The sequence below is a fragment of the Stegodyphus dumicola genome, chromosome 4, assembly GCF_044657685.1.
Source record: "Stegodyphus dumicola isolate Sdum_Otavi_A_Nest chromosome 4, ASM4465768v1".
NCBI lineage: Eukaryota > Metazoa > Arthropoda > Arachnida > Araneae > Eresidae > Stegodyphus > Stegodyphus dumicola.
In genome coordinates, this window is record NC_140771.1 from 12327907 (window position 1) to 12346615 (window position 18709).

Below are 18709 nucleotides of genomic sequence, written 5' to 3' on the forward strand. Positions count from 1 at the left end.
AAATCGTGTGAAGTCCCCCCCCCCTTTTTTTGATAGTTGAAAGAGACAATATTTCGAAGAATAGCTTTTAATCACGATTTTTATTGAAAAATCATGACTCAATCGAGTTAAATCATGACTCAATTGGACTCTTAAAGAGTCCTTAAAAGTTCTTAAGTTTTTTAAATCGATTTTTGTTCCTTAAAAGTCCTCAATTTTGGCGAAAATCAACAGAAGGTTCTTACTTTTAATCATCTGAAATTTTTGTCTGGTTATTTTTGGCGATTTACTGATAATTATGGTTATCCTTTGAATGGCTTCATGGTTTATAATTTGTTCCTATTTCTAATATAAATGGTAGGGTACTCCAGTTTCTGAGCAAGAAGGGAAACATACGCATTTCGAAATTATTTCATTTTTTCCAATGAAGAGCTCTTTATCAACTTTTCGATCTTTGATTTTCGTGTTACGCATGTGACGGAAATGAATTGGTTTTATAATACATGAGTTTCCAAATTGTATTTGGTCGAAAAAGGTGTGCTTATTGAAAGAAATCTTAAGCAATAAGTCTGATATGCGCTCGTTTCACTGAGCAAATACGTTTTAGTTTGTAGAGCTGAAGTCATTTCCCTTCAGTCTAGTTTAACTCAAATTGAAAGTTATGGTTTTGATTTATGTTATGTAACCACCTTTCTTATCTGAAAGCAGACTTCAGTATCTAATAAAGTTACATTCAATTTCGTTCATATTACGTTTTCTAAAACGTTTTCGCGCTATGCATGTTTCGCGTTCTTCATATTACAAAAATGTAAATTCTTTTTAAGTAATCCTTGAAGTCTATCTAAGAACAGTTTAAATTTAAGAAGTGTTTAAGAATAATCAAGAATGATTAATGTTTGTGAAATTTAGCAATGAATACTAGTTCTTTATATTTTCAAATAACTTCCCAAAATTATCGTGGCTGTAATATAATATAAAAACGGAATGTAAGTTGAAGAAACTTATCGTTCTGATAAGCAAAAAATTGCATTGCATAGAAAGCTATATTGTATAACTTAGCTTTAGCCTCACGAGCGGCCAAAGGGATTAAATCTTTGCGAACTGTATGGGAATTTTCGTGGTTTTTTTCCAAGGGTAATATAAATACAAGCTAGTTTCCTTTAAAAACTGTCTTAGATATGGAAAGTAAACTGGAGAAAACTCAGTTTTTTTTTCCACAGTGAAAAACTATACCGCGTTTGCTGTCTTAATTTGAGATCCATCAGTGGCCGAGTGGTAAGCTATTGAAAACTGGTAGTTAGACCTGAGGTTCAAATTCTGGTGAATGGACTGACTGTTTAAACACAAAGACATTCTTCACTTTAGACAGACAGTGTGCTCTGCTGTAAGCTTTGCCGATTAGACCAACCTAATTTTACCTCAGATGTGGGATCCCCAACCTTTTTGTCCTTAAGAGCCCATTCTAGAATTCGACAGCGGACACCATTTGCTTTTTCAAGGCGAATTTATAGTTGGATAATGTGCATGTACTATGCACTTAAAAAAGGAGATCGCTCGCATTTCGTTTTGTGCTAGTATCTGTGTTGACGTAATTTCTATTTCATTAAAAATGAGAAAACTTTCACATAGAAATTTATTCAAAACTGAAATATTTTTTCTGTGATCGCACAGCGGCGGGCACAGGTTAAACGATCGGCGGGCGCCATGGTGCCCGGGGCATACGGTTGGGAATTTAATTTGATGATTTAATTACTTCTTAGGTGAATTTAATTTGATGTTGCAACTCGTTTTCCGTTTTTGGGCAATAGTTCTACGTATAAATAGAGACTTGTAATATGTAAATCAACACCAAATGCTTTCTGAACTGTATAGTAATTTTATGCATTTTTAACCCATTAGAACATATTTAAAATGAATAAAAAAGTGCAAATGATAAAATATTAAAATGTTTACATCAGATTGGAATCAAGATCACAGATATGATGTGGCACTTGAAGATAGGTGAGGAATAACTTATGCGATAATTTCATTATACATAAATTTATCTAGAAGTTATATAAATTTATCTAAAGTTTATCTAGAAGTTATATAAATTTATCTAAAGTTTATCTAGAAGCCCTTCTCACTGAAGAATACATTTTTCCTTTCTTGAAAGTGATTCTATTAGCTATTCAGAAATTTTATGATAAATGTTTCCTCTTTCTCACATCACAAATTTTATCTCTACTCAGAGGAAAAAAATTAAGATTTTGAATTGCATTTTTCAGCTTTCACTAAATACATTATTCAGTTCTGGAAACTAAGGATATCATCTCGGGACAAGTGTAAAGGTATCAAGCCAAACGTTCAATGTTGTATGTTTTGAATCTTAGCACAATTCAAAGGTTTTGTTATCTAGCAAATTCTGTTACAGTGCATGTAAATATTTTAGATGGTTTTCTGCGCCTTCAAACAATACCAGTTGGCAAATTCCACTAGAAAATTTATACCCCAAGCTTCGGGGATATAAATTTTCTATTTTTTTTTTTTTTTTTCATTATTATTTTATATTTCTACTACTCGAAGGGTATTTCAAAATGAAACTTTCTTCTTTTACATCAATGGCATATGTTGCCATTCGGAAAAACACAATATATTTGTCTTCGAATTTAATCAATAAATTCAGCAGTTTAACCCTTTGCGGCACAGTGTGTCCGGTCTGGACACACCTAAAAATTTCCTTCTGTACGCACAGAAAAATTGAATGAAAACGGATTTATAGGTTACTCTGAACCTTCTTTATTTATAGTAGATGGCAGCTCAACACAAACCAGTCCATATCTTTTAGCCATGTTTAGTTTTTTAGGACCCTCATTTTTCAAAGGAATCTTCCATATTTTTTTTACGGTATAAAAGGAATTGCTTGAAAAGAAATTTCTATGTTATTTTTTTGGCTGTATGCTAATCTCCTTATTCTATACTAGTTTTAAATTTTTACCTTGAAATCTTGCCTAAAATCAAACGGGGAACCCTAGGTGTGCCCACACCGGACTCACCGATAATCTAAGACAACTGAGAGTCTGTATTCTTTGTTTCTCCGCATCTCATCGGTCAGTTTATTGACAACAATGCTCGTTTCAGCACTCTTTTCGAAGCTCTATTCAATCAGTGTGCCACTTCGGGCACACCAACAGAATTAAAACGATAAGTGCTATCTTCACAAAATTTTACTTGTGTACTCTTCTAGGCCTAATTAGACTGCCTACTTTTTTTAAATCAAAACTCCGATTTTAAAAGGTAGCGTGCCGGAAAGGGTTAAAGGCAATGTATTGCCGTTTTCCGAATTAAAACACTTTTATCTTGACGCAGGAACGTGTTGTCGTTCATCACACGGTGAGATAATATTTCATTTTTTTTTCACATTTATTCTTTATTGATTAGAAAACTAAGCACTTTAAAAGCAAAAAGTGCACATTAATTTGAATTATTATTAAATGTCATAACGAGAGTGTTTCACTAACAGAGAAAACTTCTTCATATAGCTTTTGTCAGCGATTAATCTCCCAGCTGAGCCTAAATAAAAGTTAAGTCTACTTTTGTGAACAAATTTAGTGTTTTAATTAAAACTTAATTTATTACAGAGATATTAACAGCAGCGCAGTTTTTGCAAATGTGTGCCACAATTTCCCATTCTTCTACTTTTCTTGTTCCTCATTTACATCCAGCTGATACTTCTCGCACAATTTCCAGTTTAACATAAATTGTACTTAATCATTCAGTTCTGCAGAAAGTTTGACTGCTGATAACTTCTAGTTTCCTCTTGTTTCTTTCAAAGCTATTGTAGAGATTATGTTATTTTCCTAATAGTTAATTTTAATTTTGAAATCCTCTCATTTGTTCTCTTGATTCCCACCTACCACTCCCTGCCAGAATGAGTTTTCAGCATCACTTTTTATGTAAATGTGATAGAACCAGTATCTAATGGGAAGTTCGGTCACTTCCGTAGAAGAGATCAGAAATTTGCAGTACAGCATGTTAATTGACTGGGAAGTTATGAAGGGCCTAAAGTACGGCCGAGCGTAATAATAGCTTACGAGAGAGTAGCCTAAAAAGGCGGACGCGTGCAGCCAGCATATCTGGTATCTCTCTCGCTAAGACCGAAGAACTTCCCGGTTAAATACCGCTCTTCCTCATTACGTATTCAGATGTGATTCAAAAACTACGTTCTGGTCGGAAGTAGTAAGCTGAAGTTAATAATCGACAGGAAAGGAACTTAAAATTTAACTGTTAATGAAGTTAACATAATCCTTACAATTTTCTTACATATTTTAAACAATTAGAAATTTGTAATTAACTACCTACAACGCTTAAACAGAAAAAAAAAAAAAAAGAAAAGAAACTGTTAAAACTGTTAACAGTTTTATATAAGTACTTGTTAATTCGGATGCTATCAATCCGGATTTTACTGTACGTAGTGTCTGGTCCTCTTAAGTATTGAATAAAAAATAAGTATACTTTCTAAGAGAAGGAAAGAGTTAGAAACTTGCTTTTGGCGAGAGAAGTAGAATGAGCTATTAAAATTAGTAATAGTGAGTCACTGGAGTGAGCTATAAAGTCAGCAATTCAGTTCCAGTTAGTTGTTGTAAACAATATTAATTATAATATTGTGAATAAACAAAAAGGATTAATTTGAATCTTATAATTTTTATGGATAAATGAATTCTGGGTTATGCCTTTAAAATGTGCAGTGCATATGATACATACTGAATCAACATTTTCCGTTCTATATTGAATCAACTCCTTGTTTAATTAAGAATCCACCTGTTTTTATTCGACTTATCAACATAAACAAGACGATTATATCACATGAAAATTTACCTATTTTCTCTATTTCTTAGCAGTGATAAAAGTAAATTATAATCTAGCTTACGGTTTTGTCTAGCTGGATAAACGGTCAGATATGCAGTACAAAATCTTGCCGGATTACCCTTTCCAGCTGCGTAATTTTTTCTATTACTTAGTTTGCGTAGAGACATTAGGTTTTTTGGAAGCAGGTATAAGATGAAAAATGAGCAATCGCCTTTGCCAGGAATAGAACCACGGAACTCGGAAATACGGGACAACGTGCAGAACCACTACACCACGAAGGTACGCCAGGAAGGCGGGAGAAATACCTTATAAGTTTTGCATGTAATTTTAGTATAAGGTTTATGCCATGAATTTGGTCGCAATAGAGGTTTTGTAATTTGCATTATGAAAGACTATCATTTCGCTGTACGGTAAGTCTTTCGATTTTAACTCATTTTTAATATTTTTACTAACTTTACATTTAACTGAATCGTAAAGAAATTTAATATTGAAGATAATAATTAAATAAGTATGTATGAATGCTGATTTGTTTATTCTGCTTCTCAAGCTTACATATCTTTCCGTCGGTCAAGTAATTTTCTTGGAAAGGTGCAATGATATGGTCACAACGACTTCACAATATTGTGATATTATTTTGAACATACGTTTTGAACAATTAAAGTTATAACTTTTAGGCAGCATATAACATTTTTATTCTTGTAGTGATGGAGACGAGAAAAACAGAGCAAATGGCAAGAGCAAGAGTTATTTTTGAAAAAAATACGCTTTAAAAAAGATTTTATTCGAATAGGAAAATCAGGTCTTTCAGGATATGTGTTTTATTTGATATTATTATTGTTCGAGATATGCGTTTTTTTCTGTAAGCATATTATCACACATCCATTTATTTCAAACGAATAACTATTTCAGATAATTTTTCCTCCTGATTTTAATCTGCTTTCTACCTGCTTTTCTTTACATGCATTTGTTTCAAACGAACAACTGTTTCGGACAGGGAAAAAGCATTCGAAGGTGATATATGGATATATAGTCACTTTACTTAACCTGTTCCGCCAAACTAAGTTAATGGCACTACAGGGTTAGGAAGTCATCCTAGTCATTGCTAGCAATCTGACGGTTAGGCCGCCTTTCTACATTTTACATTAATCTGTAGTTTCTTGGATATAATTATTTTCATTCACTTGCTTCATTATTTCTAAGATGCCCTTGTTGCAGTCATAGTCCGTGAACAGACTATTCACAGGATACGTGATGTAGTCGGAAGGAAAGAACTGCTGTCGAAGGTGCCCTGTCAGAAGGCAGGAGAGCAGGTAATGAAGTGTGTCCGCATCTTCCCCGCGAAAACCGCAAGAACAGTTGACGTCCCGTCTGAGGAATCGTCTGTAATACTCTGGGAATTTCCCGTGGTTGTACAGGCTTGGAGGAAGAGTCGGTTGCATTTGAGCGTCTTGAGAGAAGGTATTGGGAAGATGTTGTAAGTAAATCTTCCTGTCTCTTCTTCTTACCATCGTGATGACCATGTCTCTTGAAATGTTGTCTTGAGGAGCCTTTTTGCAACTTCTGCGGAAAGCGGAACTTCTTTGTCAATTTCTGGTTTGAGAGCTGCAGTCTAAGCTAGTTCATCCGCTCGCTCGTTGCCTTTCTGCCCGGTATGTCCTTTTATCCAATTGATCATTAAAGGTATGGAAGAGCCTAACGTCAAGAGGATCTCTCTTAGTGCTGCCGTGTGCGGATGTGTTGGAGGAAAGGAATTCAGCGCATTCAGAACACTCATGCTATCTGTGAAGAATGAAGTGTGAGCTGCTGGTTGCGTACCTAACCATAGTGCTGCTTCTTTGAGTGCTAAGAACTCGGCTTGGAAGACTGAAGCATGGTTGCTTAGACAGAATTGTGCTTGAGAATTTTCTTCATTGTTCGAAAAGACCGTGAACGCTGCCCCTACTCGTCCTGAAATTTTTGAACCGTCAGAGAAAATCTCTCTTTGTAGATCTCCTGGGTGGCGATTTGCACCAGGGAAGGATGGGTAGATCTCCTGGGTGTAAGTCAGGAGGATCTTGGAAGCTTTCTATGCTGACATAGGATAAATGTAAATCTTCTTTAGTGTGAAGGTCCTCTATGTAGTGTAGAAGTCGATATTCGAAGGTGATAGCTGATTGGTTGAAACAGCTTGCAATTTTTTTGGAAAGGAAGAAAAAAGTCTCACGTCTTTCTTTCAATAGTAAACCAGGCAGAAAAATTGCCCGAAACAGTTGTTCGTGTGAAACAAACGCCGTGTGGTATGGGCCTTGACGCGCGATTTTTTCCTTCCTTTCGAAAAAAATTGCAAGTTGTTCGTTTTTAACCAATCAGCTATCAGCTTGTTTGTAATGAAGAACCGGGTTCTCCCCTTACATTTTAACTCTAAAGTGATCTGCGGTGATTGGCTATAGTGATAAAGCAGAAAAATTGTTCCAAACAGTTGTTCTTCCGAAACAAACGATGTGTGATAGCAGCCTAGAAAAAAAGAAGCACGATTTTTCCTTTCTTTCACACACACAACAACAACAACAACAACAAAAAAAAAAAAAAAAAAAAAAAAAAAAAAAAGAGTAAGCTGTTCGTTTTTAACAACCAATCAGCTATCAGTATCGAATCCCTCGTCATCAACCATCATTTTTATTGGAGAACTAGTTTTCCCTTTACCAGGTAACCCCAATGTTGATTTATGTCAAAGTGCCTAGTGATAGTAGCATACAGCAGCCTGAAGAGACACACGCTTTGGCACGATTAAAACTAGTCAGGTTACAATTACAATATATATAAATTATGTAATGATAATTATGCAAAGATAGAAGTACCAATAAGTAAAAGTGCGTAAAGTAAATATTGGTAACATGCTGATATATATACAACAGGGGTATGCATAATATGTAAAGTTATTAGATTGCTATTAATTATGTGTTCAGATTCAAGGTAACATTGCATTTAGTACGCATGTGCGAACGTAACTGGTCTCAGGCATATAGGTGTTTATTTATTATGTATTTAAGCGGCATTTGTGAATTTATGTATATATGTGTGTATATATGTGTTTTAATTAGGTCGATTTGTACGAAAGAACATGTCGCAAATGTATGCAAATATTTATGCATTCAGTCTCCAGGTTACGTTATATTTAACACTCATGTGCACACGTAACCAATTCTCAGGTTTTTATGTATTTAGGTATTTATTTATTATGTCTTTAAGTGTATTTATGTGTGTATTTATGTGCGTATTTATGTGGTTAATTAGGTCGGTGTGTACGAATGAACATGTTACAAAAGTATGCTAAAATTAATGTATTCAGTATCCAGGTAACGTTGTACTCAGTACTCAAATGCACACGCAATAAGTTCTCAGGTATTCATGCATTTAGGTTTTTTTTTTTATTATTTATTTAATTTTATTATTATTCATTTGAGTGGCACTTATGCACAATGATATCAAACGAATGTATTACTGCCTCTGTTCGGCCATGTAAACTTTTATTGGAGTTAAATATACGCTGCGCCCGGACACTTTGGACGGGGGTCCACTCCGTTGGCATTTGGTCGGCATGACTGCTGACGGTACGGTCCGGGCGTTGGGACAGGGCGTCCTATGCGAGGCTCGCGTGTGACCCCTCAAGCTGGACTCTAGATAAGGGAGGACGTGGCGCTATACCAATTGACCATCATGGTAGAGGGATGGTGCCCACGCCCTCCGTCACTTATCACTTATCACTAAAGGCATCGAATTAAAGTTGAGAAAAACAAAAGTTCTCCATACTTTTGTCGAAAGGATTCCATTCAGGTGGCGTGGCTTGGTAACAGTTGCTCTCCCCTGCAATGAATTTCGACCAGTTCGGGAGATTCTCGGATGTTTTACCACTTGTCGCATTTCCTGTTATAAACAAATCAAATATTTATTTCTTGTTTGAGCCTCGATTCGTACAGTATTGTTGTATTTGAAATATAAATAAATACCTAATGCATCCTTTAAACCAACGAGTACGGCATAGCGAACCAAAGTTCCCATGTAATCTGAGAAAGCGTCCCTGCTCCACTCGATCATCAAGCGACGAGGGCCAGATTCCTTTACTAGTATTTTACTAGTATTGCCAAGAGGTGGAACTGAAATAAGCAAATAAGATAACTGAATTATGGACACAAAATATTTATTACATTTTGTGTTTAAGTAAAATATAACAATATGAATTACAATTATATATTGTAGTTAGCACAATTGAGGAACCTATTTTGATGGGGTTATTCGTAGTACTTATAATATAAATTACAAAGTATTTCAGATACAATTTTGAAAAATACTTTTACATTCGGTTATTTCGAGATAAATTTGTACCGTTTTCATTAATTAACCCGGTTTCATATGATTTAGAATTTTAGATTCTTTTTGCTGGTATGCACCAGGATGCAAATGAGTATACGTATTTAAGGCGGAATTCTTCAAAGTTTTAGCTGGATATAGAGCTTTGGCAGTAACGCTCGCATTTTTTACTTTCTATCGTCTAACACTCTTAAGCTAGTATTTTGGTATTAGCCATTTTGTTAGCCGAAGTTTTAAATAGCGTAATTAAAAGTTTCAGCTAACGCTTTTGTCATATTCTGCTTCTTGGTCGGGTTCTGGGTATATGTTTGCGTAACGTGGAACGTGAACTAAATATGGGCATCGCTTAAAACCAGACATTTAACGACACCAGTACTTTATGTTAATAACGTTAAGAACACAAACGAAACAAGAACATACGATTAACGCAAAAATAGAACCACGTTTATCCTTACGCTGGCATACAGCCGGTCACTTTCATTACTTCGCTACTAACAATCTCTTTTCTTCTCTGGTAAGTCACGTGAGAGAGAGGCGTTGCACGCCGTTCGGCTAAATTGCGCATGCGTGATCATCACGTCAAGACAGCTTTGTTAGGCCAGTTTTTGTAGTCTCCAACTATACATCAGGCCCACCAGCGGCCGAGCGGTAAAGACGCTGAACACTGGTAGCTCGGTCCGAGGTTCGAATTCCGCGAACGGGCTGGCTGCATGGGTGTTTTCGTGGTTTTCCCCATGTGTAGCGTGTAATACGAGCCAGTTTCCCTTGGGAAGTCCTCCACGAAGGCATCCCCTCCCTTTAGGCAGATAGCCCTCGTGTGCTTTGCCATAATTGAATAATCCAATCCAGCTATAAATCCACTTTATTTTGTAAATTCAATTTTCTGTTATTTAATAGCAAATCATACAGTCTGAGATTTTACGCACATATTTTGCTATTATTTTAAATAAAAAGATTATTTTTAAACCTTCCTGAGACTTTATGGCACTTTCAAAGACGCAGTGATCACTTACTTTTTCATCTAGTGGTGTTTTAAATTAGATTTGCAAAGGCTAGACCCTACAAGTTAAGTAGTTACCTAGAAGTTAGTCTTATGACTAGTTAAATACAACTTATAAGACTACTTTACCTGCAAGTTTTTAAGCTAGACCCTTTAATATAGTAAGAAGAAGGCTTCACCCTTCAATATAGTTACTTACAAACTGCATCTAAATAAGATTATTATTACTATTATTACTATTACTATTATTACTATAATTAAAAAATCTGATGTGTACAGCACATGACTTCCTCGTACGGAATATTAAATTATATGCATTTTTTCTTACATTTTATTTAAACTTATTCGATTGAATTAAATTTACTTCGTCGATAGCGCATAAACCATAATAGAATAAATGCGCTCTTTAAAATTCACTATTTTTGTTTACCACAGCGACACTCTGGCCCTAGGTTCACTTAATAGCGTTATATTTCTTTCATTTTTTAACTCAAAATGCGCAAAATGTACATCATCTTAAGAATTATCTAATTGTTGCCACATTTTCTATTCAAATACTATACTAAAGCTAGAACGATGTATAAAAAAAAATTAAGCAAACAATAACAAAAAAAAAAAAAAGGTTTTTCACAGACGATTCAGTATTTCTCATTCGGTTAATTCAGTTTTCACTTCGCGACAAGGCAAAAATACATAAAAACTCAAAATATTTGTATTGAAAATTATGAAGTAAATCTTAAACACATATTTCCTCGAATAAATTCAAGAATGTACTAAACATGATTTAATTCGAAATAATAAAAGAAGGCGTTATTTTTGTTATTGTAAAGCTTATTTTCTCTAGATTGCCAACAAATCTACTATTCTGTTGTTTCAAATCTAAACAAACATGGCCGCTGTAGCAAAAATGATTAGGCTTAGCGGCACTTAAACAACTTTTAAGTTGCTGATTATTCTAAAAACAGCATGCAGATTTACTACAGGCATGAAAACTTTAACCGGAAGATAAGAACAATATAATTGAACTATTTTTAAAGCAAAAAATATACAATTTTCAAACATATAAGACTAAAACAGAGTTTACGGAACCGAGTAACAGAGTGGATATATATATAAAATATATATTTATATACCTTTCGTGGGGCCGATTGCAACCAAAATACGAAGTGCATATCTACATATTATACCAATCCTATATACAAAATTTCAACGTTCTGAGGGTACTTATTTTTGAGTTATGCGAGATACGTACATATGTAAGTACGCACAGACGCCACGAAAAGGTGTCTTCAAAATTCATTATAAATCAGTTTTATAATTTTTTTGGGGGGTAAAGAGTCCTTTATTCTGGCCTTCCGTACAGATGTCATGCAAAAACATCGTTAAACTGCATTCGATAGCGGCCAAAATGGATATTTTCGTTGAAATATTGTACCTGAAATTTCTCGCGATTACAATACTGCTTATTTACTTCGTACAAGTAAGCAAAAAGGGTGAAGATTTAACAAGCTTAATTTTATTTGCTTTTTGAAAAGAAATATATGATCTACAGTGGTGGCCAAAATTGTGGACACTTTTGGAAATTTTTATGTTTTTGAACTTTGTATACTTATAGAAAATGTTACTTTTCGCAAAATTCAAACTTGTATATATCATTTTAAAGAGAATTTATTATTGAATTCAATACAAAATACAAAATTCAATTATTTGCAATACAAAAAAAGTTATATGTACTTTAATATAAATAAAAAACACAGTTATGAAGTGGTATGTAATGTCTAGCTTTCCTGGCCAATCACTGTTCTTGTTCTGAGAACCAATCAAATGCTAGTAACTGCCAGTAGAAGCTGACATCATGTTTACACTTGAAACAATTCATTATTTTGCTTTGTTCTTAGAAGGAGGACCTGTTTCTTATAAACTGCAATTACAAGTAGGCCGAAAAAGGTGCACCACATCTATTGATGACAGAAGAATAAAAAGACTATGTTTCCAAGACAGGAAAATGTCATCAGCGGCCATCAGAAGTGATCTGAATGATGCTGGTGTTTCTGTCAGTTCAAGAACAATCAGGAGAAGATAAACAGATGTTGGACTGAGAGGTAAAATTCCACGAAAAGAGCCTTATCTTAATTTTCAGCAACGAAAAAAAAAAAAAAAAAAAAAAAAGACTACAGTGGGCAAAGGAACACACTAATTGGACAGATGATCAGTGGTCACAAGTTATATGGAGTGATGAAACTAAGATATCGTTATTCGGTAGTGATGGGCGAAAATATGTAAGACGTAGAATAGGAGAAGAGCTACATCCTGACTGCATTCAAGCAACTGTGAAGAACCCAGTTAGTGTTATGATTTGGTCGTGCATGTCAGCAGATGGTATTGGTCGCCTTCATGTCATCGATGGGACACTGAATGCCAGAAAATACATTGACACTATTCTAGAACCAAAACTTCTACCTTCCATCAGAGCAGAGATCTCTTTCCCAACAATGCTTCGTTTATTTTTCAGCAGGATTCTGCTCCTTGCCACACGGCCAAAATATCGAAAGAGTGGTTTCGTACAAAGAGCATTAAATTGTTGTCATGGCCAGGAAACAGTCCTGATCTCAATCCTATCGAAAATTTGTGGCACGGTTTGAAAACACTCCGAATGAGGCGCCCATCAAATAAAAGGGAACTAATTGAGGCTATAATTGTTTCCTGGCATCATGTAATAACGAAAGAAGAGCTTAAAACTCTTGTCAGCTCAATGAAACGTCGATGTGAAGCTGTAATAAAAAATAAAGGGTACCCTACTAAGTACTGATAACTCACTGCAATCATCACTATCTAATATTATATCGATAACTATTATCGTTTAACTTTTTTGTATTGCAAATAATTGAATTTTGTGTTTTGTATTGAATTCAGTAATAAATTATCTTTAAAATAATATATACAAGTTTGCGTTTTGTGAAACGTAACGTTTTCTATAAGCATACAAAGTTCAAAAACATAAAAATTTCCAAAAGTGTCCACAATTTTGACCACCGCTGTAGTTAACTGAAGTTCTTTTTATTTATGTAGCAAATTTTCAAATGTTCCAGTTCAACACTTTAAAATCTTGCCAGAAATTTCAGTAGTTCATAATAAATAAATATTAATCTACTATCCTCACTGTTTATTATATGCATATTAGAAATTCACATAACATTACTTCCTGCTGGTAGGATGCATGGTTTGAAAGTAGCCGGCTGTCCGTCAGAATCCACATCTTGTGCCCGGGCTCGTACGGTTATTCTATAATTGCGCTCCGGTCTCAGATTTTGAAGAACAATCTTTTGATCTTTGCATGGATCAGTTACGGCTAGGTATGCGTTCATTTTATATGAATTCTAAGAAAAATGCAAAAAATTATAAAATAAGCATCAGTATCAGAAATGTCATGTAAGATATTAATGTTATATATGTCATACAAAACAAAGTTGTATTAAGTTTGCTGTGATAAATTGCATTTTATACAAAATCCATAATTTTCAAATAGAAAAAGTACATTTTAATAAATTCATCGACTTAAAGAATCCACAAACCGAAAACTTAGATTTTTCAACTATCGGTCATTTTGCACTTTCTACTATCGGTCATTTGCTGTTACCAAAGAAATAAGATTAAATCAACTAAAAATAAATTAAAATATTAATTAAAAGATATGATATTATAAAAATATAGAATTAAATTTCAACTTGAAGTTTCCGCTTTAACTTATAGATACTTAATTCTACGGTGATAAGTGTCCTACCTATTTTACTTTTTACATTAAACAGGCAACATGCTTATACTTTTGACACCTAAAACGAATGACTGCTAAGATACATAGAATGAAGTATATATAACGACCTCCAAAATATTCCGAGAGGAGAATTGTCTAGAAATATGTCTATAAGATATATTTCACATATTTGTGAGGTACTTGAAAAATATGAAGAAATATTACCAATAATACAAAGAAATATTACCAATATTTTTTCCTTTTTCCCCCTAAGACGTACTATTGGTTTGGCTTAAAAATAAAATTTGTTTTTTAAACGGATTAAAAAGAAAACTAGCTTCAGGTTGTGTTTTAGAAGGTTTTATGGATAGATAGATAAATATCTTGCCCGTCAAAGTACACACAATAGAACTCATCTAGATATCCGATATAATTGGACCTTCAATCCGTCAAAATAATCGGAAAATCTGTATGATGGGTGTTGCCATTTTCCGTAAATCAAATACGTATTTTATTGCAGTGTGAGTAGGAGAGGTTTACTTTTTCATTTATTACGTTTAATTTTACAAAATTAAATATTTTTGTTTCTGTAAAACAAAATACAAATTTAGTCTTTCAATAAATTAAGCAAAAAAATTATTTTAGTTGTCCGCTTCAAATTATTAGGAAAAAACAATTAACTTCATAATACATCATATATTATAGACAAAAATTCTCTGAGTAGCAAGAGTATTAAATTAATGATAACAGAATCGGTTAATTCATTTTTAGAAAACGAGGAATTTTTCCTTTCGTATAGCAAACTAGTATTTCAAGAACAAATAGAAAACAGTAGTCTCTGTATGTGCTTTTCAAGTAATGTCGAATATCATATGCAAGTTTGTTTCTCATATGAAAATTTCTTCTCAGAAACATTATGCCATCGTATTAAATTCTTAGTCCGAATGTGCGTTAGACCAGAAGAATTATACGGCATTTATCGTTGAATCACTATAAACGGCTGTATCACTTTTCAAATTATTTCCACCAATTGTTGTTTAAAGGAACTAAAAAATGAAGAATCTGCACGAATATGTGTATGTTTCTCAAATTGTAAAAATACAACGGTACGCAGAGTCATTAAATTTTGAATAGCATAGTCCTCCACCAAAAAGCCCGAATTAGGAATGACTGTAGAGAATAAAACGTTTTTATCTCCAGACTGTCCATCCGAAATTCTAAAGATATTTTATTTTTAAGTATTTTTAGAACAATGTGGTTTTAGCTCAAATGGGCTCAAAACGCGCATGTTTCTGTTTAAAAAAAAAAAAAAAAAGAAAGAAAGAAAGTTTGAGCATAAATGTAAAATCTGAAAGCTTTCAGGTTCTTTTTAATTTTATTTAAATTAACGAAAAAACTAAATGTCTTTGAACAATTAAATATAATCTTATTTCTACATCGAAGGAAAATGAACGCTGCAAATAACTGAAACTCTGAATATCAAACGTGTGGATAATTAGAATGTCATTACAGTGTATTGCTACAGTGGCTGTTGTGTAGTTTGCGTTACATAGAATGAAGTTTTACTAAAATAGCATGCTAAATATCTCTTATTTATTTGATTCACATAAAATATTTTAGATCAAAATTAATAATTAAGCATTAGAATTAGAAACAATTTTTAATTAATCGGTGTGTGAGTAAAAAAATAACAAAAACAAATAAAATCTGAAAGGTTTCAGATTTTAAATTACGTCCAAAGGGGCGTTTTTTTAACGTTTTGTGTTTTACCTTTATTTATTAAATATCATGTTCTTTGCCCTTAAACCATTTAAACCATTAGAATTTCCGATAGACAGTTCCGCGCGCTGGAGATAAAAAGGTGTTCTTTTTCCCGTAGATTGTTGCCATGGCTCGCTTTGAAATCCTTGAGTTTGTTAATCAAAAATTCGTTAAATTTTTACAAAATATGAAATCGATGATAAAACAAATTCCAAATTTCAAATTGGGTCTTCCACATGCCCATATTCGTAGGAGGATGACGTCATTCAAAATTCGACGGCTCTGTGTACCGTTGTTTTATTACAAAGCGAGAAACAGACATACATTTATGCAGATTTTTCATTATTTAATTTCTTCAAATATAATGCAGGACTCTAACATTGGGTGGCAACAGTTTGAAAAGCGAAACGGACATTTATAGTGATTCAACGCAAAATCGCAAATCGAAAACAATAGTCCTTCAGGGACAAAGCTCCTATGGACTAATAATACGCTGCAGTTAAGGGAGGTATATAGAAATTACCATATTCCCTTGCGCATTTCCCAGCTTTTTTTATTAATTTCATCGCACTAAAAATCGAGGGGTGGAAATGATGCGAATTATTTTATTTTGAAAGACGCGGCTACGGTAAGAATATGACACATAAGAAATATTCTTATTATTTCATTAGGTTATTTTGAAGCAGAAGACGTGGAAAATGAGCAATGCCTTCTCCGAGACTCGAACTTGGACATCTCGAAAACGCGCCAAATGTGTTACCGTTATACCAAAAATACTTTATATTCTTAGATAACCTAACTGTAACTACCTCTATAATATTCGTTCAAAAGAAGCCTGAATTTGAATTAGAAAACATAGTAAATATTAATATTATAGTGACTAATAAGGTATTTTCATTTTTACTTTATACGCCTTATATTTGGTACGCTTTTATTGATGTCCTCTGCTTCCTAGGTCTATATTCATTGGATGCTGCTGGAACTGCTGTTTGTGACGTTTGCTATAGCTTGTTAGTCGTTGCAATCGTCACTGTTGTTAACACCTTCGTTCCCTTTCATTCCGTTTTATGACTCGCAATGATGTTTAGAATTATCAAGGGAACTAGATACCGCCATTTTCTTGAAGCTCTTCGCTATTACTGCTTGCTAAATCAGAGCCCATACACCTAAAATCCTTGACTATTATGTAAACGAATTCAGGGGAGCTCGATTTATAAACGCCTTGAGAAAGGGAAAAATTACGATAATGCTTAAAAGATTTTCAAAACCTTATGCTAAAAAGCTAAGGGAAAAAGTACGCGAGAAGGAGAGAATATGCCAGTAAATAATAGATAATAATGCCAGTAAATACGATAGCGACTTCTATAAGTTAAGCTGGTATATATTGTGAGTTTAAATAGTGAAATTTGCTGCAGTTATCTAAAATTTTAGCAAAGTAATAATTACATTTGAGTTAAGCTAAAAGTATGATTTCAGAGTTTTAGGTGATATAAAAGTTCTAAGAGATCGGGGGAGGCGCCGGAACGTCTAGTCACCTCCTATGAGGAAACTTTTTAGAAAATTATTAGAATATATTCTTGTGTTTTCTTGCTAAGATCATATTTGAAAGCACTGTGCCTATTAAGTGCCAAATGTGAACGTCTCTTCAAGTTATTTTGTGAAGGACGACCACATGAGGCTTATACTTCATACTAAAATAAGATGGCTGTGAAAAGGGAACTGCTTGAAAAGATTTATGGAACTATTTGATACTCTTAGTTATTTTTTAAGCGACAAACCTGAAATGAAAAATCTGTTAACGGTTGAAATCTTTGAAAAACTAAATGTATTAAATAAACAACTTCAAGAAGCAAATAAAACTGTTGTCAATGCAAAAGCGAAGATATTTGGTTTCATTACCTTCATTGAATTATGTCAGGCATATATTTACTGAAATTAACTAAACTAGACCCTGACTTCAAATCTCTCTGAAGCATCAAGCATAAAGATCTCACTAAATTTAAATAATAAATAATTACTAATACTTAAAATAATATAGAAAAAATTTCATTAAAATCATTTTGTACTTGAATTTCAGTTCTTCATTATACGTCTAAGGTATTTCTCCCGCCTTCTTAGCCTGCCTTCGTGGTGTAGTGGTCAGCACGCTGGACGCGTATTCCAGAGGTCCGTGGTTCGATTCCCGGAGAAGGTGTTGCTCATTTTTCGTCTCTCCTGCTTTAAAAAAATATATGTGAAGTCTCTACATACGTTTTGAAAATTTACTTACTGTGTTTGCTGACAAAATTTCCTAGTGATTTCTTTATAAAACCTATCATTCGAGTTCCTTTTGTGAACATTTCAATTTTTGAATATTAAGGTTATGTATATGCTAGGGGAGCATAAGAATTTTAGAAAGGATTAAGTGGGACATTGCACAAAAAAGATTGGGAAGCACTGGTTTAACCCTTTTTCAGTCTATATCTGTTATAGTTATTAGAACTCAACGATAAGTCGCTACATAATTCCCTACGTTCCTCAACGTTCATCTTAGACAAATAGCAAAAGGAATGAGGAACTCTACAAGGGAAAGAAATGTGTGACGTGTTTGGAACTTAGAAATCAGTTACAACTTTTAGTGATTTCACTACTCCTTTATAAGGTAATAAACATTCATTTATAGCTCTGTTTTAAGTAAGACAGATTTTAAATAACGCGAGTATTTTAAGTGACCCAAAGGGTCATTTGAGCTGAATGAATTTACAGAAAACACGAAAGATAACTTACGCATGCATACTCAAATCTTAGCTTTTGCTTGACCACGTTTTGATTTAAGCATTGGTAACATTTTAATACCGCTAAAGAGAGAGTTTAGGAAACAGATTTTTTTATTTGAATTGTGTTACATATTACGAATTTTATTCGTAATTGCAAATAAAATATGGTCTCTTTATAAATAAGCATAAATGATCAAATTTCGACTAATTATTCTCTAACATAATCTATAAATAAATGAACAATGAATAAGAATAAACACTTATTAA

General features: G+C 33.6%; 1 protein-coding gene across 3 annotated transcripts in view; it reads right to left on the reverse strand.

Moving 5' to 3' along the window:
* LOC118191486 (phosphatidylinositol phosphatase PTPRQ-like) overlaps positions 1-18709 on the reverse strand; it is a 218975-nt gene that overhangs the window by 50354 nt on the left and 149912 nt on the right. For all 3 annotated transcript variants that reach the window (XR_015040580.1, XM_085814563.1, XM_085814564.1), the window contains exons 16-18: positions 13374-13551; positions 8814-8960; positions 8617-8730 (exon numbers count right to left, since the gene is read on the reverse strand). Coding sequence is in view for 2 of the 3 variants with exons in the window: in XM_085814563.1 (XP_085670689.1) it covers positions 8617-8730; positions 8814-8960; positions 13374-13551 (439 nt within the window). In the remaining variant the exon portion in view is untranslated. The remainder of the gene's footprint in view (positions 1-8616; positions 8731-8813; positions 8961-13373; positions 13552-18709) is intronic.